The 26,471-nt window shown below is 40.5% G+C and overlaps 2 protein-coding genes across 12 annotated transcripts in view; both read right to left on the bottom strand.

Moving 5' to 3' along the window:
• The window catches only part of UBA3 (ubiquitin like modifier activating enzyme 3), a 444,187-nt gene that overhangs the window by 179,787 nt on the left and 237,929 nt on the right, over positions 1-26,471 (bottom strand). The window lies entirely within an intron of this gene.
• Positions 1-26,471, bottom strand: part of FRMD4B (FERM domain containing 4B) — a 329,668-nt gene that overhangs the window by 65,429 nt on the left and 237,768 nt on the right. For 10 of the 11 annotated variants that reach the window (XM_060110254.1, XM_060110252.1, XM_060110249.1 and 7 more), the window contains 2 exons: positions 6,961-7,017; positions 6,137-6,159 (listed from right to left, as the gene is read on the bottom strand). In XM_060110254.1, coding sequence (XP_059966237.1) covers positions 6,137-6,159; positions 6,961-7,017 — 80 coding nt within the window. Of the gene's footprint in view, positions 1-6,136; positions 6,160-6,960; positions 7,018-7,140; positions 7,170-26,471 lie in introns of those variants that run through there. The other variant, XM_060110258.1, reaches the window with a different exon arrangement.

Below are 26,471 nucleotides of genomic sequence, written 5' to 3' on the forward strand. Positions count from 1 at the left end.
CTGTCCTCACTGCCTTCCATCAGGGACAGCAAGGATCCATGGAGGCCTCCCGATACAAGTGTAAGACAAAATGGTAAATCTGAGATGGTCAGGGAGACCTGGGGACTGCAGGTCTGGTCCTGTCAACCTGAACTGTCATGGATATGTCACTTGTTAGTTCATCAGCTATAAAATGAGGGTTCCAATACATAATATTAGACAGCCCTAACATTCTCTGCATAGAGCAGATGAAAAAGCACCCACCGTATGGGATGGATGATTCCTTCCAAATTCAGGGCTCTTCAGAAAAAGTGAGTTCAGAACTTGATGAATGTTTACCCCAAGAGTTACTGGAATTAAAATCGAGGGATGCGATAATCTGGCAAGGAGTACAAAGAAAAGGTTTGCCAAAACTGCTTATCTTTTAAAGGCATTTTAATACTGAGCTTTCAGCAAATAAATAATCCCCTGCTTCACAAAGTGAAGTCCATAGAACACTGGTCTGGCAGGAGGCTCACACATCAGGGACAAATAAGTGTTGGAAACACAGTTTATGTGTCTTCTTCTGGGAGATCTGCCATGCACGTGAGCAGATTCGAACTTCATCGAAAAGAACTTTGTTTAGCTTTTAACCACGTATTTCCCACACTTATTTGTCTGTGGTTCCCTATGTGTTGTTATCTTGTTTGTTTATTCAACATAGCAACTCTAAACATCTGGCCAAGCCATGGGGAAATGTTAAACCATAATATGGTAATGTAAATATAATCCACACAAAATTTCTTAATCTCACTTGTAACGTGGGAATAATATTCCACCAACCTCATGGATGGAGATGACAATTAATGAGTTAATGTTTGTAAAACATGTAAAACAGCCTGACATGTAGAATTATTTACAAATCATTAAAAATAAATGAAATATTAATGCACTGAACTGATTAATAAAAGAACCTATTTGTATCTTTAAGTCAAACCTTAAAATAGAGTCATGACACCAGGAGAGAGAAAAGCCATTTTTTAATAGGTTTTTCACAAAAGCGTTTTGCTGATTCATTAAAGCCCTGGCCTGAAATCAGACAGAAACGTTAAATTTCTGTCGTCAGCCTTCTTTATTCTGCCAGCAAGGAAGGTAATGATTCTTACAAGTTTGTGTGAGGATACAAAAAAGGAGACTCCTGACAAAGGTCAAGAGCATGAGGGTGGAGTCCTAATTGGGCCACTCTCTAAGCCATGTGACTTAGACAGTCAACTACTTACTCCCTCCAAAGCTGTTTCCCTCTCTGTAAAATGGGGATAATACCAGTAGTGCCCGTCATCACGGGATTGGTGGAAAGGTTAAACATATTAACAATAATAATAGTAATACCAAGTAATAGAGACAAAGAAACTGAGTTCCAGAGAGGTTACCCACAGTTATACAGCAAGTGCCTGGGCAATGAAATTCCAAAGCTCTTGTCTTCACTCCTGCCTCTCCATTGATGTGAATAAGGACATACTCAGCACAGCACCTAGCCCACGGGAGCTGCTATTTTTATCATTGTAACTGATTTTAAAGGTCCCGGAAATGGAATGATATTTTAGAGCTTTAAGTGCTCTAGACGTGTAAGAGTAGGAGAAGTTCTTTAAAGTCTTTGATTGTTCCCCCCTCCCTTCATTAGCTACTCTCAAGGCATCTAGAGAAGTTCCTCTCCCATGGGAGACAGCTGTTCCCAGTAGCACAGCTGTAAATTGTGAATTATTCCTTCCCACTTGAAGCTAGGTGACAATATGCCCTCATGGTGACCCAGTACTGAATTGTAAATTGTAGTCACTCACTCTTATAAGCAAAAAGTGCCCTAGTCACATAGTTCCCTTAGTAATTTCCACCTTTCAGGATCTTAGAAAGAAAAGAAAATGCTTTGCTTTTACAAACTCATTTGTGGCTGGCTCAGTGATGAAACCTTGCCTCCTTGCCATGTCAGCTTTCAGGAATCCTGTGTTTGTCTGTGTTGTGTTACCCGAGTAGCTTGTTATCTTTGCAGCTTAAGGGCTGACTTGGAAATTCAGGCTGTCAACTATTTAAAGAAAAAAGTCCCCATGTCACTATTTTAATTAACTTTCAGAGAGCAAGATTTCCTACTGGTCATGATAATGTTAACTTAAAATACTCAAGGAAACAGGGCAGGAACCAAAATAGGGGAGGACTGTTGTTTTTAAAGGCATTCTAGGAAGAAGAGTTTGAGCAAAGCCATAAAGGCGAAATAGTGAAGGCATGTGAAGAAAAGAGAAGAGAGGCAGGAACAGATATTAAGGAGTATGGGCAGTAGAGTGTGGGAGGTTAAAATGTATAATGCAGATTATGGGGGGGCCTTGAATGCCAAGTTAGGGTTTTGGAAGATGGGTGTCTGTGCAATGAGAAACCGTAAGAGGTGTCTGGAAGTCAACAACAATGATCACATTTATGTCTTAGTAAGATACCAGGGGGTTACGTGCAGGTGGTAGTATACAACAGAATCAGAACAGATCTGGGAACTTACTGGCTATGTGACAAAGTCTCTTTGGCCCTAAAATTTTCATCTATTAATTTGTTAAATGGTGATGATAACAACTGTGGTGGGAAGTGAATGACATCAGGCGTTGACTTTTAAAATAATGTCACAGAAAGCAGTCAAAGAAACAACACACACACACACATACTTTTACAGTCAGGCTGAGTGGAGGAGACTAAGGGCTGAGAAAGCCAGCGTTCTGATAAAGACAAGGAAAGAAGGGAGCTGTCTAACAGACAAAAAGGTGGGAGGGAAAAGAGAAAATCCTTAGAGATGATTCAAGAGAGAATGGTGGTTATTCAAGGGGAGACAGTGGAGGAGGAGTTGGTCTGGGAGCTGGGATGGTGGCGGGTTCAGCTTTGGAAATTCTAAAGTTGAGAAAGAAGAAGATATTCACAAGGAGTGGGTGGACCAGAGCAGCCTCAAGAATTAGGTGTTCAATCACTGTTTTAATTGAAAAAGCCACATTGCCCTGGTCTAGGAGGGTAATAATTGGGGACCTTTTCTGATCCACAATTAAACCTCAGTGAAGTTCTAAAAGCTAAGAGCTGTAGCCACTGACATGTTAACAGAGAAGTGGAATTCAGAATTGCCACTGAGGTAGCTCTTGATAGAAATTCACATTTCTCTGGAAGGAAGGCCCCTGCCTAAGTACCTCCACATCTTAGTTGCCTAGATGGGTGCTGACCCATTTCAGGCATTTAGTAGATGTCACTGGATAAAGCTATGAAGTTTGTATAATTTTAGTTTAGCGGTATCAAGAATGCATAAATTCCATTTCAGCGCTTCATCCTTTGCCTCCTTTGAGGAATTTCCCTTTGCTTGTTCCCCACCTGAGAAACATCACTTAAGAAAATAATCACAGGGACTTCCCTGGAGGTCCAGTGGTTGAGACTTCACCTTCCAATGCAGGGGGTGCGGGTTCGATCCCTGTTCGGGGAGCTAAGATCCCACATGCCTCAGGGCCAAAAAACCAAAACATAAAACAGAAGCAATACTGTAACAAGCTCAAAAAAGACTTTAATAAATGGTCCAAATCAAAAAATCTTAAAAAAAATCACAGACAACCCCAATCCCAACTACACAAAGACATTCATCAAAGCATTATTTATATCAGCAAAAAATGGGAAATAATTCATATTTAAGACAACAGGGGAGTGATAAATTATGTCCATCAATTTGATGGAATATGAAAGTGGTGACTGCAGGAACCGTTCTAAGTACTTTCTATATATTAATTCATTTAGTCATCATAGCAATTCTGTGGGGTGTATACTATTAGTATAAGTCCCATTTTACAGGTAAGGAAACTGAGGCTTGGTGAGCTTAAATAACTTATTCAAGATTATACAGGTAATAAGTGGCAGACCTGGGATTTGGGTGAGGCTTTCTGGTTCTAGCATCTTTGCTCTGATCACTACACCACACTGCTGCATGGTAGTTTTTAAATTTTGGCCTGATTTTCTTAAATTAGTTTTATAACAAAACTTCGGAGGAAAAATATACCCTCTCCATTCCGGGTAGGAGGAGATCGGATAGGGAAGGGGTGGTGACAGTCAACCAAAATTCTGCTTCGTTATATACCCAATAACAAAAGTTCACATTTCTTATTCTTTCACCCTCAACAGCAATAACTAATGCTCGTAAAACAAACTGTAATCTACAAAGTCCTTAAACATCATTCGTAGCCTCAAAACTACCCTGCCAAGTCCCATTTTCCTTAATCCCAATTTACAGATGAGAAAACCGAGGCTGAGAATGGCCAGAGGGCATTCAGGGCCACGGTGCTAGTTTCTTGATTCCTAGTTCCAAGCTCCTTCTACTACTCAGTGTGGTTTAGACAATTTCAAAACAGTGTCCTCCATTTCTTTAATCTAGTAATCACTCAGGAAACCACCAGGAACACACTGAAATTAAGGAAGAGGATTGGTTTGAGCTTGGCCAGACTGACTCACCAACCTTGAAATCTTAGGGCTAAAGCGTCTGTACTACCCAAGGGCTGTTCCTTCTAAGCCTTCTTCTGCCACAGGCAAATCTTCCCTAAGGAAGGTTTGTGGAATCAATCTTTCTCTTTGATTCTTTCCCCTGACACGTGATTACGGCTTCTTCAGACCCTCCTACATCCCAAAAGCCTCTTCAGAGGCTGCCAAGAGATGGGACAGGATGATAATGATGAGGGCAATAATGATACTATAATACTTAATAATAATAGTCAAAGTGTATAGAGAGCTTGCTACATGCCAGATACTGCCCTGGGCAATGTTTACATACAATTAATCTCACAACAGACCTAAGGAAGGAGATGCCATTTTCCTGATGAGGAAATGAAGCTCAGAGGGTGTCCATCACATGCTTGACCGGGAGAAAGTGGGGGAGGAAGGGTTAGCGGTTCACAGACAGCAGAGGCTGAGCTGTTGGCTCAGAAGCCCTCATTTATAAATCAACTTCAGACTCACCCCCCACACGATGGAATTCCTCACATATCTGATCTTCCTAGGAAACATGGCTCCTCCAGGGAAGACAACAGTGGAGAACACAGCCGCTCTTGATGCTAATGACCTAGAGACTGATTTATCCTCTTTTCATGCTCTGACATTTTCTTTTAATTAAAAAAAGGTTGGTGTTCATTGATCTTTATGATTCCTTCAAAGCATATTTCCTAACCTAAAAAATTTTTAAAAAATAATCTAGCACAAAACAGAGCTAAAAGGAGAGTGTGGTGAGTGGATCAGGGCGTGTTAAGTGGAAGCCTCAGTCATTCGACCACATTAAATGGGCAGATGTGGAAAGTGCTTGGAGTTTCTGAGGTGAAGCATGACACTATGAGTGGACATTTTCAAGCTTGGAAGGCATTACTGGGTTATCAGCCTGTTAGGGAGCACACTAGTCAAAGCCTTGGCTGGGAATGAGTACTAGTTGATCTGTAAATAATCTACAGGTAAGGTTTACCAGCAGTGGAACATTAACACTGTAGAGGCGAGGCTTTGTGGGTCGTTGGCCTGTGAGCTGCTTCGAACTGGAGGTCTTGCCTCCACCTTTAACCCTTTCTACTACCCCAACGCAACGACTGCATTAAAAGAACAGAATGGAGCAGATAGAGGGTGAATTCAAATATAAACACTCTCTGACGATTTGGCCAGTTAGGCTGTTAGAACCAGTAAGTGCCTCGGTGGCAACAATACAACTGTTAGGTCACGTATATGAAGGGTGAGGCCCCTTTAGGGCAGCTGCAAAAAGAAAGCCCCTATTAATCCCTTAACTAAGCAGCTGATGGATTTAATCTTTTTGTGCTTATGGTATAATTCTTCAAACACAGGATTATTATAAGTTTAAAAAATCGGCACGGGCTACCCAAGTTTTTTATAGATTTCTTCGTTTTACTAACAGATGATGGAAAATAGAACTTTGGAGGACTTCTGAGTATAATCTGCCGTCACTCTGGCTTGGAAAACTTCATTCCCGGATTCATTCACACAAAGAATAGGTCTCTATTTGAAGAGGAAAGAGACGTCAGTCTCTCGCCTGGGGATCTACTTTCTTTTGATTTGCATCCATTGTTATTTAAAATAGCATTAAAAGATTCAGCTAGGGTTATTTTGCATAGTAATATTAGAAAAGGAACCATACCTGGTGTAATCCCCTTTGGCTTCCTGAAATAAAAAACAAATATAGATGATCAATTTGTATTGATGTTGATTAAGCTAAAAGAATTGTACTCCTGATCATTTTCCCCTCTTAAAATGCCTGAGTTTTGTTTTGAAAACTTTTTCACAAGGAACACCTTCCCTACATATGACCCTGGAGAAGAATGTGGCATTTAAGAAATCGCCATTACCCAATAATTATTTCTTGTTTTTAACAGAAGAGACAAATCTATCTGGAAAAGCATAGATGATTATTTCTCCTTTAATGTTTTGAAGATCACGAGATAAATGCTTGCCTTTCGGAGCAGCACACTTTTTAGTCTGGACTCAGACCGTTTAAACCATGACACAGGTAAATCCACACATGCCATTTGTTTTCTTTTTTTAAACCAGCATGGAACACACTGGTTTTTCAGCTATGTGTGCCTTTAAGAATTAAAGGGCTCTTTAACTCCACCTCAAGAAAAAGTATACAAAAGTTACTACATTTAAATGCAAATTACAGCTGTTGTAACAACTGCAGCCTCCCAAATTCAAGCCACCGGGAGCTCTTTGCCAGCAATATGGTCTTAACTCTTCTTCCTCAGTGAAGTCTAAGTTTCATTTTCTTCTGACACATATCACACTCTCGCTCATGCAAACTACACTAAAACAGAAAACAGTGGCTCACATTTTATACTGGCAAACAACCAGGAGGCTTTAAAAAGCCGTCAGCCACTGGCCCATGCAAAAGTTTCAGAAGTGCAGGCAGTTCACAAAACTCAACAAACAAAAGGAGCGGGTAAGAGGCAGTTTGTCAGTTCTTACCTGTAAAATAAGCGCCGCTAACCTGAAGATAGTTTCGCTGTCTACTTCGATTTGCCCCTGTCGGTGGAAAAGGAAAGCATCACTGAACACAGGCTGCCCTGGGTCGTAGCAAATGGCTGTGGAGTTGGGGAAGCTGTCACAGCTTGGTACCTTCAGTTTAGGATTGAACGCAGATCATACCATTGCAGGGGGAAGGGAGCGGGGCGTGGAGAGACGTATCCAGGGTTAAGGGGAAGCCACATTGTGTGTGTGTGTGTGTGTGTGTGTGTGTGTGTGAGAGAGAGAGAGAGAGAGAGAGAGAGAGAGTGTGTGCGCGCGCGCCAGCACTTTAATTAGCTGTGGGAAATTGTGTTTTGAGAGCAGTATTCTGGAAGGAACACACATGACTTTGAAACTGAAAATTCAGACAGCTTCTAAATGAATAATTTTTACCTCTCCAAGTTCATTTTGAAGCTCTGATTTTCTTAGATTAGTTTGCTCAGTGTTTTCCTGTGTCATAGCAGTTATTCTGGTACACACACAATGCAAATATTATAAAAAATGTAAGTTCTACCTCTGTGTCAATGAGACATTATTGAATTAATATTTATACAGTTGTAGAGAAAATGTAAAGCCTTAAGAACCGGTTACAAGGCTTCCCTGGCGCAGTGCATAAGAATCTGCCTGCCAATGCAGGGGACACGGGTTCGATCCCTGGTCTGGGAAGATCCCGCATGCCATGGAGCAACTAAGCCCGTGCACCACAACTACTGAGCCTGCGTGCCTAGAGCCCGTGCGCCTCAACAAGAGAAGCCACCATAATGAGAAGCCCGTGCACAGCAACGAAGAGTAGCCCCTCGCTCGCCGCAACTAGAAAAAGCCCGCACACAGCAATGAAGACCCAATGCAGCCAAAAACAAATAAATTAATTAAAAATTAAAAAAAGAACCAGTTACAGCAAATGCTTGAGACAAAAATTCTGTTGCTTTATACTGAAGTTTGATGAACCCTAATTTATCATTTTTCTGTGATTTTATTTTATTTTTTCTATTTTTTAACATTTTCATTCCCAGAAGGAAATCCGGTACTCATTCGACCCTCCCCACCACCACTTTATTTATTTTTAAAATTTTACTTATTTAAAAAATTTATTTTATTTATTTTTGGCTGCGTTGGGTCTTCGTTGCTGTGTGCAGGCTTTCTCTAGTTGCGGTGGGTGGAGGCTACTCTTCATTGCAGTGTGCAGGCTTCTCATTGCGGTGGCTTCTCTTGTTGCGGAGAACGGGCTCTCAGTGCAAGGGCTTCAGTAGTTGTGGCTCACGGGCTCTAGAGCACAGGCTCAGTAGTTGTAGTGCACAGGCTTAGTTGCTCCATGTAATGTGGGATCTTCCCGGACCAGGGACTGAACCCATGTCCCCTGCATTGGCAGATGGATTCTTAACCATTGTGCCACCAGGGAAGCCCTCCACTATTTTATTTTTTCAGCCTTTAAGATCCCAAAGAAAAATAGGAATTTGAGGCTGTAACTAGCAGGAATACTTCTTCAGTTGCCTGGTATGGATGCATAACTGTGTCGGGGTATTGCCTCTATCAATAACACTCACATGCACCTTCATTTATTTTGTTAAATGTGATGACATATGTAAATATCATTATTGCATTATGTGATAAATTACAACATTGAGTAGTAGAGCAGGGTCTTTATTTAAAAATGGTTTTTTTTGGTGAGATGCTAGCTTGTAAGCATTAACACATGCTAAAACAATTCCATATAACCCCCTCCTTGCATAAATCCTGAATAATTAGTACTTGAAAGTGCATAGTGTTTAAGAACATGGGTCTGGAAATTGCCCTACACTTTTTTTTCTTTCTCCTTTCTACCTGTTGAATCTGAGCTGGAGAGTTTTCTAATTATACCAAGTGCATCAGTGGTGAGTAATTAAGTAGTTTTAAAGTAAATGCACACTAGGTAGGTTTATAGAAGCAGTTAGCTCAGTGAGAATTTCTGGAAGGTTTATGCTTTTCTCTCAAGTGGCCAAGTGATTTGATTGGGCTTCTCAAAAAAACAAGAACAACAACAACAAAAAACCCCAAAACTAATAACAATAATTCTTTTAGAAGCCATAAAATAAAATAAACAAACCCCAAACCTGGGATATTACAATGTCAACAGTGATAATTACCTGTGTTTCCCTTATATTTCATCCTCCAACAACTAAGTATCCCTTCTGAAACCTGAGGCAGTGGATCTGCTTCAAAGTTTTTCGCTTCAAAAGCTGACAGGACCAGAGCCTTGGAATTCAAAGCTCGCCTATAATCTCTAGAAACAGATTATAAAATCAAAGAGAAGCCAGGTTGATTGCAGAAATCAATTGCCCTCTGTCTTTCAGGCAAGAGACAGTCGTTTTCTAATCTGGTGAAAGATGATGAAGCAGTTAATCCAACAGGTGAGGTGGGTGTTGATGGAGATTAAATTTTAGAAAGCTAAATTCCTTATCTTCAAAGAAATAGAAACTCATGTGGGGCATGGGGGTGAGGGGCTTCGCAGGGGAACTCAAGAACATGTTTGAGTTTAAATTAGACCTGAACTCGTTAAAGTCAAATTTGTCTTAAAATCAGAGAGAAGAGGCGAAGTGCATTAGTTCAAATATTTTTTAAAAAAACTGAAGATGAATAAAATATATTGAAAATGATTGCCAACTCCTCTGACACCCTGGGACCCCTTTGCCTCCTCAGAACCTTAGATGAGTCACTGGAACAATATTTTAGACATCAACTTTTCAGTTTAGTAAATTAAAAGACCTGAAACAGATACTCTTAAGAAGTTGCCAAATAATTCTCTACATTGGAAGGGTCATCAAATATTAAAAATGCTGAAATGAGGAGCTAAAGCATGAAAAGTACCAGGCTCAGACAGCTCCAGGGGAGAGGGCAGGCAAATACGAAGCTCGCCTGTGGACTTTTTCACCTACACAAGTGGCCCCAACACAATTCTGGTGGAGGAAGGCAATGGTGGGATGGAACAGTAGGGCCTTTGAGAAATCTCGTTCCAGGAAGAGAGGAAAATGAGTGGTTTGGCAAAGCCCCACATTCTTTTACACATCTTAGTCCCCACCTCACCTTTCAGTTAACCACTGTTCTGGAAATACAAGGCAACATATTTTAAGTTCTAAAACTGACTGTCAAGGTTACCTGACTTGTGTGTGGAGTTCACCAAACAATGGATTAATCAAGAATAATACTATTTTGCCTGGTTCTCAGCGATTTCATATGGTGAAATTTAATTAAGACTTATACAGAACGCTGGAGTTTCATGTCTGAAGGGTAAAACTTCTTTGGAAACTGCAGTCTGCTCTTGGATAGAACATTTCCTTTACTTACAACCATGGCAACCGAGGTAACCTTATAGGTACTGGGCAAGCTAACCCTTGAGAAAGGGATCACCTCAAAGGCAGAGGTAATGGGATCCTTCAGTGGGTTTCCATGATTGTCAAGGATAAACAAAGAGAAGCACAGAAGTGAATCAGGGGATGTGGCTGAATGCACAGAGGTAACGTGAAACAGTATCAAGTGCTGGTGCTATACTCCCAAAGCTCATTTAACAGGATTATGGATTCAATCACGAGGTCACTGGGTTCGGGCTCCACCTTCGACATCTCATTTTTGGTCCTTGACTTGTCGGCTCAGTTGACCAAGACATCATGCTAATGAGGTGAACTCAAGGTTTTGACTCCCAAGTAGGAAAGCAGAATAAAAGAAAGTTTTAGAACTGGAAAGGGACTTTTGTGAAAATATGACTCCTATGATTTTACAGATGATGGCACTGAGGCCCAGGAGCAAGAAGTGAGCTACTCAACCCTGCAGCACATGTTGACTCTGGACTCTTTCGACTTTACCGTGCTTTAGTTAACTCCAGTGCAAATCTCACCAGGAATCTTCTAAAGGCATGCTTTTGGGAAAAATTGGAATCAGGTAAGACCAGAAAAATGACTCCAAATGCCACCTCCACTGTTGGTAGGATAGTATGTCACCAACAAACATACACACTCATGTAGAATGGGAAAACTATTTCTGAAGACCCATTCTGCATTTTCTGTATTGATGTATTGATAGTGCTCCATGGAAACTTATTCTGCACTATAGCAATGAACATTCATAACTTGGTCACAAATACTTCAGATGGAGAACTACTTGACAAAACATTGAGAAACCTCAGTTTGTTTCTAAGTCTACTACTAATCATCTATTTTAGGGTTAAGTCTACCAAAAAACAAAACCAAAAACAACCTGTAGAACACCAACAAATAAATGTAGAAGAAATGAAAGAGATAAAAGAAATTTGCCATTTGCAACAGTCACAGTACTAATTGATTCAGGCAATACTTTTCAATAAATAAAAGCTATTGGGTGAAAGTTAGATGAGAAACAGAATATTTACATAATCACAAAGGATCTCTCCATAGGGGAGAATTAGTTACAAAGGGGAAATGGTAACTTTTCAATGGTGAAACCTGACAGATACCATCTTAACCAAGGGATGAGGTATCATCAATAACTGGGAAGACCAGCATCATGTGCCTCCTGATATGTTCTGAGAAGGATATAACTTCATCTATATACAGTGCTGTGCTGCTAAATGTAAATGTTTCACAACCAGAAATGGGGGAGGGGGTACAATCTCTGATGTGTAGCATTTGTTGATTTCCATGGTGTGAACATTCCCACCATAGCTGATTTCAAGCTACCAGAATGATATTACAGAACATGGAGCTGGGAAGAGATGTGACAATTGGCTCTCATAGATGGTACTACCTGGTTCTAGCACACCGCTGGGTAGTATTCCTGCCAAAAATACATCACTAGATCTAATCATGAGAAACCTTGAGACAAAAATCTGGCCCATACTCTTCAAAAATGTCTGTGTGATGAATGCCAGAGAAAGGCTGAGGAACTGTTTGAAAGCAAAGGAGACTAAAGAGTTATAACTAAATGCAGTGTGTTATCCTGGATCAAGAGGAAAAGTTGTTATAAAGGCACTACTGATACAACTGGATTGCATATTAGGCAATAGTATAGGTTCAACGTTAAATGTTCTGAATGTGATCATTGTTCTATGGGTCTGTAAGAGATGTCCGTTATTCTAAGAAAGATACTGTGAAACATTTAGGGGTAAACAGTGTAACTTACTCTCAAATGGTTCAGAAAAAAATTACACACATTTGGAGGTGGGGGAGACACAGAGAGAGCATGAGTACAAATGTGGAAAATGTCAACTGGTGAATTTGGTTTGCTAGACATACATTTTGTGTGTGTGTGTGTGTGTGTGTGCTATTCTTGCAACTCTTTTGTAAGTTTGAAATTATTTCAAAATAAAAAGTTTGTTAAAAAATTGATGTATTGGGCTTCCCTGGTGGCACAGTGGTTGGTAGTCCACCTGCCGATGAAGGAGACACGGATTTGTGCCCCGGTCCGGGAGGATCCCACGTGCCCCAGAGTGGCTGGGCCCGTGAGCCATGGCCGCTGAGCCTGCACGTCCAGAGCCTGTGCTCCGCAATGGGAGAGGCCACAACAGTGAGAGGCCCGCGTACCGCAAAAAAAAAAAAAAAAAAAAAAAATTGATGTATTTTCCGGGAGGGTTGGATATCTATTTGTCTCGACTGCCTCGTACCCCAACCCCCTTTCTGAGCAGAATAGCCCATTCTTTTGGAGAATTGCTTCTCTCCTTACTGGATCTAATGGAAATACAATCATCCTTCTGTGGGCAAATGATGGAAGAGGGTTCAAAGACCTTCCTAGGGATTTTCCAAATTAGAACTAAGGGAAGAAACCTCTGTCTCTCTGGAGGTGACATTGGGAAGATGTGAACCAGAGAGAATCAATGACTACAGATGGACAGAAAGGGGCTTCTTAACATTGGTAGTCAACTGTGTCCACTGCTGAGCTGGGCCAGACTTCAAAGTCTGGTTAAAGTTCAAAAATTGTCAAGAATGATGCCTTGGATGCTGCTTCTATGCTCTCACCTTAGTTTACCAGTAAGCCTGCAAACAGTGCACAGAACCAATGGGATAAGGACACAAAGGAGTGAGTTGATACAGCTCCTGGGAGCCTCTCTAATACCTTCTGTGGACACACCTACATGGAAGGAAGACTCTGCCAGTCCAGAGAAGCCCAGAGCTATGGGCTGACTAGTTTTTATACAATTTGGCTGGGGGAAAGGCCGCATCAACACTTAAGACCTACCTACCATCTAACAAGGCAGCTCTTGCTAGGCCATAGAAACATACTTCCCTGGGCAATTTCCTATTTTCTAGGGGTTATCATGCCCCTAGAAGGCCAGGCCATAATTACTACACCTGCACTCCCTCCTCCCCCTATGTAAATAAGCCAGTACTTTCTCCTTTTCCATCCAAGCTAGCTGTGAGAGGCAATGTGTATGGAGGATGGTCTCAGTGAATACTACACGTTCGTTCTTTCAGATCAGCATTTTGCAACCTCAGTACAGCTGACATTTTGAGTTAGATAATTCCTTCCTGGGGGGAGGGGCTGTCCTGTGCACTATAGGGTATTAAACAGCATTCCTGGCCTCTGCTCACTAGCGTCCAGTAGCAGCCTTCTCACCAGCTGTGACAACCAAAAATGTCTCCAGGGATGGCCAAAGGGTTCCTTTTGGAACCCCAATTGAGAACCATTGCTCTAGATTCACTAAGTTTTTTCTTGGATTAAGCTAGAATCATCAGAAACCTACAAGACTGAGCCATAAGGTTTCCCAGGTAAAACTCCTTTTTTGGTATGATTTATTTATTTTATTTTATTTTTAAATTTATTTTTGGCTGCTTTGGGTCTTTGTTGCTGCATGCAGGCTTTCTCTAGTTGCGGCAAGCGGGGGCTACTCTTCGTTGCAGTGCGCAGGCTTCTCATTGCGGTGGCTTCTCTTGTTGCGGAGCACGGGCTCTAGGCACATGGGCTTCAGTAGTTGTGGCTCGCAGGCTCAGTAGTTGTGGCTCGCGGGCTCTAGACCACAGGCTACTCAGTAGTTGTGGCGCACGGGCTTAGTTGCTCCGTGGCATGTGGGATCTTCCTGGACCAGGGCTCGAACCCATGTCCCCTGCATTGGCAGGTGGATTCTTAACCACTGTGCCACCAGGGAAGTCCGGCAGGTGGATTCTTAACCACTGTGCCACCAGGGAAGCCCAAAACTGCTTTTTTGAAACTGTGTTCTGGCATCACTCCCCTGGCTTATGTTGAGAAACAACATTAAGAAACAACTCTCAGAAACTCATTATTTTAATAACTTTAGGTGTGTTGTTCAGGACATAGTTCATTACCTCATATAATATCCCTTTACAAGGACACATGGGAGCAGTTTCTGATTTTTAGGGCCAGTGATGACTGTGTTCCTTCGAGCAGCTGCTTTGTTTTTACCTTAATGACCACTGTGCATTATGTAAGTGATCATAACTCCCTCTGACCTTTGGCTCTTAAGAGAAGTTGAATTTCAAATTTGTGGGCTAAATGTTTTATACTCACCATGCTGAATTTTTTTTTATATTTATTTATTTATTTGGCTGTGTTGGGTCTTAGTTGTGGCACGTGGGCTTAGTTGCCCCATGGCACGTGGGATCTTAGATCCCAGACCAAGGATCGAACTTGCATCCCCTGCATTGGAAGGAAGATTCCTAATCACTGGACCACCAGGGGAGTCCCACGCTGAATGTTTTATACTAAGCTTAACATTGGCAGCATCTAATTATTTCCGCCTTTATCTTCTCACAAATAATTCTGATTTCATCACTTAACATATTTTAGTGGTTTTTTTCCTTTTTATTGACGTATATACAGTAAAATGCACAACTCTTACTGTGCAGTTCGATGACTTTGACGTGTGTATATACTCATATAACCATCACCTGAATCAAGATATCAAATATGCTTACTAATTTTTCATCTTAGGGAAATGAATATATTTTTATAAACCACATCATATCAAAAAAATTAATTTTGCTAATAAGAAAGGTACAAAGTAATACTGCAAAATTGTTTCAGTTTGCAATTTTTTGATTACTAACCAACTTGAGTATTTCCCTTGCAGTTGCCTATTATTTTCTATTGCCTATCTGTGAAATGATCCTTTGTTCACTTATCAACTTGAGACTTTATGTTTAACCTGAGCTACCAATACTAACGCTTTGTCTTGTTTATGGGGCAGAAATTGTGTCCTTCAGTCTCATCCCCTCTGATGTGCTCTCTCCTCCTGTGAAGTCAGATTGGACTTGGGCCTCCCACATTGGAAGAATCTATGGGGCCCTGAGTAAGTAATTTTTTCTGAAACTCACTCAGTTCCTCCTCTGCAAAATGGGGAATGATAATATTGAATTTACTGAGTTGTTTAGAGCATAAAGTATAAAACATAAAGCATTTACCATGAAGGGTAGCCCCCAAAGACTCTCAATGTTATTCTCTCTGCACTGTTTACCATGTTGCTTCTTACATCCTTATGTATCATTATATATATGGTTCTCTACTTTGTTCTGGGACACTGTTCAATTTTTGTGTAGTTCCATAACATTTAATCATTCTTCCTTTATAATATGTCTCAGTATCTGATATGACAAAGGCTTTAACTTTCCATAATAATATTTGCCATTCTTTTCCATTTATTTTTTGCGGTACTCGGGCCTCTCACTGCTGTGGCCTCTCCCGCTGCAGAGCACAGGCTCCGGACGCGCAGGCTCAGCGGCCATGGCTCACGGGCCCAGCCGCTCCGCGGCACGTGGGATCTTCCCGGACCGGGGCACGAACCCGCGTCCCCTGCATCGGCAGGCGGACTCTCAACCACTGTGCCACCAGGGAAGCCCCACCCAATTCTTTTTACTTCGCCCCTATTCTGAGATCTGGAGGCTCTGCTTTATTTCTTTGGATCCCAGGAAGAATGGTATTGTCACGTGGCCAAATATCAGAGACACTGGCTCCACCATTCTGCCAGTATCTGAATCCTTGTAATAAACTCTTGCGCCAACATGGTTGCAAAGCAAGGGAGTGAATGTTTATGAGACTGCTCTGAAAATGAGAGGTGTGGTGATCTGCAGCCAAGTCGTTAAGGGATGCAAGAAGGGGAGCCTAAATAGGTTCCACTAATAAGCATGGAGGTTCCAAGGCACCCACATCTGATAAATAGGAGGTGAGACAACTGGAGAACAGATGAATAACTGTCATCAGACACTGAGAACCCAGCTCTCTACTTTTGTACCTACCTGTATGCATTATTAGATTACATACACAGCAGAATTTAATTACAGCATTCTAATTGCTTAAATATACCCTGGCACCAATTTACGATTATAATTTGAATTTGTAGCAGCGGAGTGTCCTGAAGAAAAACTAGTCATATTAAAAAAAAAAAAAAAGTGCAAGGTGCTTACAAGATAATCAAGGATGATGAGAGGGAGAAAAGGATGAATCACGAGAAAGAAGAGAAAGTTACGGTCATGGTGTTAAAATAAATCTTCTGAATAAAGAAGCATTGTTAAAGTTAGTATCCTAGCCTAACATCCTAGATGCTTTTTGCATCTAGGAGTAAATATGCAATGATACTTTTATTTTTAGGACTATTGTACATCCATTTGATTGGGCCTCCTGTTTATCATTTTTTCCCAATACGGTATATATCACATTTAAAATGTTTTCACCAATATTCTCCTTTTATGCCATAATCGTGGTTATTTATGCCCAAGTACTTTTTTTTTTTTTTTTTTTTTGCAGTACGCGGGCCTCTCACTGTTGCGGCCTCTCCCGTTGCGGAGCACAAGCTCCGGACGCACAGGCTCAGCAGCCGTGGCTCACGGACCCAGCCGCTCCGCGGCATGTGGGATCTTTCCGGACCGGGGCACGAACCTGTGTCCCCTGCATCGGCAGGCAGACTCTCAACCACTGCGCCACCAGCGAAGCCCTCCAAGTACTTCTTATAAATGAGAACATCGTACGATTAGTCCTCTTGGGAATTTTGGAAGAATATTATCAACAACAACAACAATAAAAACGAGAACATTTAAGTGCTAACTATCTGTTCCAAGAGGCTGACATATATTAATTCACTGACTCCTCAGGACAACCTTATGAGGAGGTATTATTACCTCACTTCACAGGTGAGGACTGAAATTAGGAGATTACAGTAGATTACTGCTTAAGGCCACCTACCCTCTTCGTGGTGCTACCAGGATTCAAGCTGGGACCACCTCTCCATAGTCCCCTAACTCTTTGCCATGTCACGCATTGAGCCATATTTTGGTCTCTCCAAGGAGTGAACAAAACAATCTTGGTTGGTGTCCAACACCCATGAAATACTTACTGACTTCACTTCAGCTGGGAGGTAAATTGTACTCTTATAGCATATATTGCACGTGTTCTTAGTAAATTTAAATTGTAACTATTTGTGGCCAATTCAACAGGTTTAGCTGAAATGGGTAACTTGGTCTATTTCCCAATGAATCTATATTGTAAAACATTAATACTAGGCCTCCTTAATTATGGCAGTCTTCCGTTCTATTTCTTCTTTCTGAAAAATATAAAGGTAGCTTTTCAAACCTCCTCCTTAGGCCTCTGAAGCATGTGTAACACGGCAGAAAGGCAAATGACATATGCTTCTAGTATGGGTTGAAAAAATAGATGACAGATGGTAGATGATAGATGGACAGGTAAATGGATGGATGTACAGAGAGAGAGAGTGGGTGTGGGTAAATTAGTTTTTTAAAGTTTCTTTGCCATGTTCCTTTTCAAACATAAGATTTGAATCTTCAAGGATGTCCACTTAGGCATTTTCAAAAGCAGGAAACATATAAAGAAATTTGATTTCTATAATAAATTGAGAAAATACCTTCCAGAGTCTTTTCATCCTTTCCTAGATTTTAAGATATTGTATTTTCAGCTGAATTGACCATCTACCTCGTCCTCCCTCCATCCAAGCATTTATCATACTATTTTTATGACTTTTTTTGGAGTGACAATTTAGCTGTAATGATATTCCGATAGCCTCTTTCTGAGATGATGGTCTACCAAAAGTATCAGTACTGGGTTTAAATGTTTTAAGGTAATTCATGTTAAATGGCACCATTATGAAATACAAATATTCCAATTGGATGTTTAGTGGCTCTGTTCAACGTATTCAACAAATATTTGAGTGCCTTCTTGTGCGGGCAATACATCAATGAACAAATAATTCATTCTTTGTAAATTTACTCCTGGTAGTGCCAACTAGAGTGCATTTTCCTTGTTCTCTAAGACCATGTCCTTTTGCCTTTCGGTGGGCCTTGATTTTTTCATCTGAAGACCCAACAATTTCCCCTTTAGCACCTCAGGGAGGTGGTAAGGGCAAACGAAACAGCACATGGGACAGGTCCCTGAGGATTACAACTGGCATGTGTTAGAAGCTATTATTATGAAAACTCTGATTCTCACACATGCACAGGCAGCACAGATCTAAATGCTCATGGTTTAAGACAAACATAATTTCAATATCAGGAAAACACAGAAGGAAAACCACATGAAGCAGGGAAAGGTGAAGTACTGATTATGAAACTCTCAATAGCCCTTTAAAATGTGGCATTCGATTTCTTTGTTCCACACGGATTGGCTAGTCTTCAAACCAACTCTGATGTTTAGCTTAGTGACTTCACTGTGTAAATATCTATGGCTACTTATTACCAGAAGGCACGCTCACCTCTGTATAGACAGAAGTTACAGCCTGCAAAATTCAATTTCTGTTACTGACCCTTTAAATAATTTCAGCATCTTGAAATGAGTTTGCGGATTAAAATACACACACATACACACACATTCACCTAGACAAACACTCTCAAATCCCAAATACTAAAACTCTGCCAGGTTAGCAGATATACTGAATATATTTTATCCTTGGTAACCATTCAAACTGTCGGTTGTTGCACTACATGGAATAATTCCAGGACAAGAACCATGAATGCGGTGCTGACAGTAATGGATTGGTTACAGAGGAATATGCTTCATGTTGTATTAGTTTAAATCAAGCTGAGACTAATTCCTCTCTTTTAAGGCACTGTAAACAGGGATAATAATAGGTCTTACCATGAATGTGTACTTTTATAAAGTCTCTTTGTCATGAATAGGCAGCTGGAACAGCATTAAATTAGCAAATATCCTTCTAGATTTTAGGAGAATGTTTCCCTCTCAAAAAAGTCACATGATTGTTTCAGGACCTCATTATTGACTTTGGGATGATTCATTTCTCCAGTTTTTCTTCCACTCCTGCTTTGTTGCTGCCTATATGGTAACACTGGCTTTAGTAAGAAGGAAAAGGGAAAGCCAATGATATTCAGATAGTTTGGCTGAATGGCTGGGGGTAGAAGAATATATTGGAAGATTTGGCTAAAATGAGGTTTTAAGATTAAGTGGACTCCCTCTGCATACACTTGCAATGCCTTTCCATACTAAAGGCAATTGAATGTTGATGACTTATTTCCTTGAAATTCCAAGAAAAGCTGCTTGAATCTAAGAGCAGAGAAGTATGCTAACCTATCCTTGTAGCTGATTTTACAGCAATTCTCCTAAATGTTTCCAAAAAGTATTTACAGTGAATAAAGCAGCAAAGGTTACAGTACATATGCTGAGACTCCTGTGCTTTAAAATCCGATCATGCGATGCCCCAAATGGTATTCCAACAGGTTACGATTATGAAATTTCAAGGTTACAAGTACAATATCAACTCTGGAAAATTGAACGTAGGAACACTAGCTCCATCTTAGGTAATGAAAACAAAATAAGATTGAAAGCTGAAAGAGTCTAATTTTAAGGTTGTTACTCAGAACTTATTTTCAATTCGGCTCAATCTTTTCACAAGCCCATTTTGCAAAATTTGATCAATTTAGTTGTGCGTGTAAGCTACATTTACTTTGCTCACTTGACAAATATTTACCGAGGGCCTATAGTGTATGCCTGTCTCTGTGCCAGTGGCTGGGACGTAAAGCTGACACTGATCCCAAGGAATCCGTCCAGTTGCGGGGTGGCAGGTATATAAACAAGCAAGTCAACGCTGTGGGAAGAGAGCTAGAGAAGTATTTAGAGGATACTTTCGGGATTGGAGGAGCTTAATTCCTTTAGGATATGGTTGTTGGTGGTACACAGGGAAGGAAAGAATTGGTTAAGGGAAGGGGACTTTGGAGCTGAGTTCAGAAGGATGAGTGGAAATTTACCAGAGGGAAACGAAGGGAGAGAGAAAAGCATTCAGCAGAGAAAGAACATGAAAAAGAGAAAGACATTCAGCACAGGGCTAAATATATTAAAAGGATGGAAGCTTGAGAAAGCTGGTATTAACCAGGGAATAAGGAATTATTTCAGTATGAACATGGTGAGTGTGGAGGAGGCTAGAGTGACGAGCTGGGGCTTGTGTGTCCTAAGAGGGAGCGTCATATGTCAGAGTAGTAGTAATAGTAGTAAAAATATTAATAGCAAAACAGTGTCTGCTCATGGAAAAGACTCTGACAAGTACAGGTTTCTGGTAACTGACTATACTGCTGAACTGAATGAATAAGCATTTTCAGAACTCTAATGGAAAACCGATGAACTCATAAAAGTGCTAACAAAAGATCAAGATGAAAAAAAAATTAATTACATGGGACTGAGTGAACTGATGAGGATGATTATAATTTTGGTGACCTTCTGTTTTGAATTTAAAAAAAAATCCCACAAGGACTCAGAGGCAAAAAATATACAAATCAATTTTCACTGCAAAGTAAAGGAGCTGTTACAGTGGAGGATTACCGGATTGAATGTCAATATTAGGACATCGTATGAGTGTGTTTTGTGTGTGGTAATTGCAATCATTGTTGCTTTTGTTGTGGTCATCCATTTACAATGCGTGGTGTCAGTTTATTTATCTCTTGTGAAAATAAAATACAGTGTGTGTGAGTAAAAAAAAAAAAAGAAGTCCCCCAGAATTGGTCTAAATAAATAAATAAATAAATAAATAAAACAAAACAAAAAAAACAGTGTCTGCTTCAGACACTCTTCTGTCTACATGGTATATATTAACTCAACCATTGTAGTAGGAACTATGATCCCCACTTTACAGTCGATAAAACTGAGGCTTAAAAATGTAAGTAACATGCCCAGGTTAGAGCCAAAGCCATGTGTTTGAACCCAGACTGCCTGCTTTCAGTGGAACCTTTCCCCCACTGCACTATACTGCCTCTGTAGGTAGCAGGGACTAAGACGTTAAACATGGGGGATACAAGGTCTTGTTGATTTTACGTTCTAAAATGCCTCAATCCTGCCATCCATTTGTTCATTCTTTAATTATTCGCTCGTTCACTTAAGCAACCTTTTACCTAACATCTAGGTCCTAGAGACTCCAATGTATAAAAAACCTGGTCCCTACCCTCAATGTGTGAGTTTATCTTTAATGAAATAAAAATGTGAATGTTCAAAGCAATCCTGCAATCCTTCCCCATCTTGCATCCTGGTTCTTGCAAGAACACATAGACAATAGGAAGAAAAGTAGATGGATGAGGTCAACGTAGCCAAAATACCTAAAAGGTTAAAAGTCTAACACAATATAAAATGCAGGCAGCAATTGATCTCAGCCAACGAAAATACATACTCCAAAGAAAGAAACAGGCCAAACTAATACAATTAACGCATCAGTAGTAGGATTATGGATCAATTCCTTTTTTTGATTTTTTTTGTCCTTTTCTGTATTTTCTAAATGTTCAACAATCAAGTATTATTTTTATAATCAGAAAAAAACATTCTGTCAGTTGTCATTAAGAGTAGACCTTTTGTGGGCTTCCCTGGTGGCGCAGTGGTTGAGAGTCCACCTGCCGATGAAGGGGACGCGGGTTCGTGCCCCGGTCCGGGAAGATCCCACGTGCCGCGGAGCGGCTGGGCCCGTGAGCCATGGCCGCTGAGCCTGCGCGTCCGGAGCCTGTGCTCCGCAACGGGAGAGGCCACAACAGTGAGAGGCCCGTGTACCGCAAAAAAAAAAAAAAAAAAAGAGTAGACCTTTTCTTTTTAGATAAAGCAACTAGGAATTTTCAGCTTCCACTTAGCTTTGTCCAGTGAGAAAGACGACTGAGTATTTTTCTAATGGAGGGAGAGTGATCAACACAATGTTTTTATTCTCTTCGTACAGCTTTAAGGAGGTAAAGTTTAATGAATACATTGATTATTTTTGTCTCTATTTTTCTGATATAAAATGAATGCAAGTACCCTATTTAAAAAATTTTAGAAAAGCATTACTTAGAAAGCAGAAGTCTTTCCATAATCTCACTCTCAGAGATAATAAAAATTTATACTATGCAATATATTTTTCTATTTTTCCTATAAGTACATTTTATACACAAACACACACACACACACACACACACACACATATATATAAGCAAATAAAGTTAAAGACAATTATACTATATTTACTGTTCTGTAGCTTGGTTCTTTTTAAACTTAACAATGCAATTTCAGGACTTCCCTGGCAGTCCAGTGGCTAAGACACAGCCCTTCCAATGCAGGGGGTGTGGGTTCGAACCCTGGTCGGGGAACTAAGATCCCATATGCTGTGTAGTGCGGAGGAAAAAAAAAATGGATGAAAGAAAAAAAAACCCAAAACAATGCAGTTTGGACATGCTTCCACACCAGCCGAGAAGGGCTATTCTATTTTTTTTAATGGTTGCCCAGTATTCTTATCACACGAATGACTGGTCACTTATTTTACTAATCCTTATTCAGTCACATTTAGGCAGTTTTCAGTTTCCTGCTATTAGAAATAATAATCTAAGATCTTTTAATATTTATCTTTTCATATTTCAGTAATATCTTCCACACGCTAATTTCTAAAGTTGGTGGAGCACTGGGTGAAAAGATAGACTCTTCATTGTCACAGACGTGGCCAAATTGCCTTGTGAAGGGGCTTTTAAGAGAGCTTTGGTGCCTCCAGGTTCACACACTTAAATGCAAATGGCATTAACAGTCTGAGGACATTATGCAACATATTCTATCACTGCAAGTGTGGCAAGAGCATGTTTGTGGGTGACAAGCTGAGACTCTCCCCAAGTCTCCTGATGAAAGAGCACACCTAATAAGGCCTCAGTTCAGAAATGTGGTAAGAGGGAGGATAAAAATAAACGTGATTGGGGGCTTCCCTGGTGGCGCAGTGGTTCACAGTCCACCTGCCGATGCAGGGGACACAGGTTCATGCCCCGGTCCAGGAGGATCCCACATGCCACGGAGCTGCTGGGCCCATGAGCCATGGCCGCTGAGCCTGTGCGTCCAGAGCCTGTGCTCCGCAACGGGAGAGGCCACAATAGTGAGAGGCCCGCGTACCACAAAAAACAAATAAATAAAAATAAATAAATAAACGTGATTGGATAGTCTTGCAATGACTTTGTTTTCTAATAGGATTATTAATGTTTGGCTCACTAATATTTCCACATTTATTCAAAGTACAAAGAGGTGAGTGCTTATGAAAGCAGGGGGCACAGTAAAATCTCTGAAGGCATCACTGAGCCATTTTCTCCTGCATCTTGATATGGTACCTGCTCCTGTTAAAGCCTGGAGCAGAAGAGATCCTAACTGCCTTGTACTCAGATTAACATCTCTTGACTGAGTCCTAAGATGTTTTATTTAAAGAATCAGACTAAGGAATTCCCTGGTGGTCCTGTGGGTAGGACTCTGTTCCCTCCCTGCTGAGGGCCCGGGTTCAATCTCTAGTCAGGGAACTAAGATTCCACAAGCCGTGGGGCATGGCCAAAAAACAGAATCAGAATAGACCTAGGTTTTATCTTGTGGCCAGATCTAACCTAAGGCAAAACCGAGGAAGCTTACGGTTGTCTTGCTTTATTATTTAACGGTATAGGAGATATCCAGAACATCACTTTCAAAAGCGTGGTCAGCAGTTCACTGGTAAGCACTGCTTGAAAGAAGAATTACATCTGCAAGTAAGTTTGGAATATATTGGGTTAAACAAAATCACACACCTGTATATTGAAGGACTTCTTGAAGCCTTTGTCAAGCCTTTGTCAAATTCACTTCTTGAATTTCCAAGAATGTGGTCTAATATTCAAAATTTTTAAAACTTTTTCATAAGAAAATAGCTTATGATCATGAGGTAGATTCTTGAGCTGCAGATTTAAAGTACGATATTAGTGTGTGTGATTACAAAATCCTAATTCTGTTTGTGAGATTTCTTATAGTATTGCAGAACTAGGAAAATGTTTCAGATGGCTTTCTATGTGATTTTTGGAAGGAGTAACACATAACATCATGGAATTCTGGGTACGCTCAGTCCCTCCAAGGTCCCTGGTATCTTTCAGAAATATTATGTTAGAAAGTACCATCATGTACATTGCCTTTAAAATAAACACAACACACACCCATACACAAATGTACAAATGAGAGAATCCTTAAGACTTAGGATGGGCCACAGGAAGGTAGCAGTGCTAAATATTACACTGATAATGCAGCACTCATCAGAAATCCTAGCCCTTAATTGGAATGCAATAATTTTTTATTGAATGAATAAAGACAAATACTATGGTTTCTGTAGCCAGACTGCCTAGTGATTCCTTCACTACTAATGAGCTATTTACCCATGGTCAAATTATTTACCTTATTTATGCCTCCATTTGCTCATTTGTTAAAGTAATAATAAATAACATTATTGGCTGTTGCAAGGCTTAGATGAGTCAATACATGAAAAAATCAGTATCGGCTGTTTGCTGAGCTCTCAGTAAGTCGAGCTACCGTCCTCCTCTTCCTCCCCACCCACCCCCATGCACGGTCTCTATCACAGAGCACCTCTTGAACCCCACTTGCTTTTCCACATTTTCTGTCATCTCATTATTATAATAATTTTATACACACCTAAAGAGACAAGGTAGCCAATACTATTTTAATTTTCCAAGCATGTCTTCAAATCGCTGATTTTAAAAATGGGATGGTTGTGATAAATGTTGTTTGATTACTAAAATCACACATATGGTTGAGGAGGCCTCCAAAAACCATCACTGCAGGCAAACCTGCAGTGGGTTTCTCATGCATTTAAGGCTTTTCCAAGCAGGCTGCAGGTTGTCTAAGGTGGACCACAGCCCACATGTTGAGGGCTCCCAGGGTTCCCCAGCATCAGTTTGGGCATTTCCCCATCATCACCACCTGGCACAGGTTATGGCTGTGTGCAGGCAAAGTGTGCCCTCTGCATTCTCACCAAACAGGTTCGGGAGCCTTCACTTGAAGGAAAACTCAAGACAACAGCTCTCTTCTGGGGAACTCTTGAACCATATAGGCAGTTTCTAACATTCTGGTAGGTTTTGTACCAACAAGAGCACTAGTGCACTTCTGAAGCTTAAATTCAGGATGCCACAAATATGCCACGTGCAGTGGGCAGACAGCCCTTATCCATCAAGAACTAGGATGTGTCATGGTTAAACTCGTGGGCTGTGGCATTATACTGCCTGGGATGAACCTTGGCTCCTCCACTTATTAACTATGTGAGGTTTGTGTATGTTACTTAACCTGTGTACCTCAATATTCCCATCTATAGAATGGGCGATAATAATAATAGAACTTACCTAATAGGTAAGTTACCTAACTTATCTAATAGGGTTGGAATGAAAAGTAAATGCATGAATACATATAGTAAGTGCCTGGTAAATTATTCATATTTAATATTTGTTAGTGCTATGACCTGCCAACTCTGTAACAACAGCCCCTGAGTTCTAAGTTATTGAGGACACTTTTATTTCCCCAGAGCAGTGACTAAAAGGAAGCTGAGATAAATGGGGGGTGTTTTTAAGGCCCAGGGTGTCCTGCTGGTATAATTTGCCAAGGACACTTTTCCCACATAATAGCTCTGCATATTCCTTATGCAGAATGTTCTTAAATTATAGTACATCTTAAGAAATTACTTGAAAGCTGCTTTACCAAACAGCTGCCCAATCCTGTTATCTTATTTACTGGATCCTGTAACATCTCTTGGGATTACATTACTAGCCATCTACATATTACCTAGAAAATACCAAACTGTAAATTCCTACAGATGAATTTTTAAAAGTTATCCCAATAACGTTAAGTCATAGTGCCTTACAACATTATGCTTTGTAAAAGTTCTGAATCCCTTGACAAGTCATGGAATACTCTCATTTAGAAAGGAGCTCCTAGGACCTGACATATGACAGAGGAGAATTTAAAAGAACTCTGCTTCTTCAAGACCAACAGAAATAGCATACAAAACTACAAAAGAAATACTAAGAGTCAAAATTTGCATCCTATTTTTCTTTCTATTAGCAACAGAGCAAACAAGTCATCAAGGAGGCTATTTCTTTGGACCTTGGCCAGCTAGGCAGTGAGAAATATCACAAGGGGTAACTATATTTCTCCACATAAGACATGATCACCAACTGTTGTTTACGAAATATTTTCCTGACTCAGTAAATGCCGCATTGGCTATACAGGTGTCTGCTTATCAGTCAAACCATCGTGTTCTTAAGAAAACCCACATCTCACAAAAAGAGGCT

Source organism: Mesoplodon densirostris, chromosome 10, assembly GCF_025265405.1.
Source record: "Mesoplodon densirostris isolate mMesDen1 chromosome 10, mMesDen1 primary haplotype, whole genome shotgun sequence".
Lineage (NCBI taxonomy): Eukaryota > Metazoa > Chordata > Mammalia > Artiodactyla > Ziphiidae > Mesoplodon > Mesoplodon densirostris.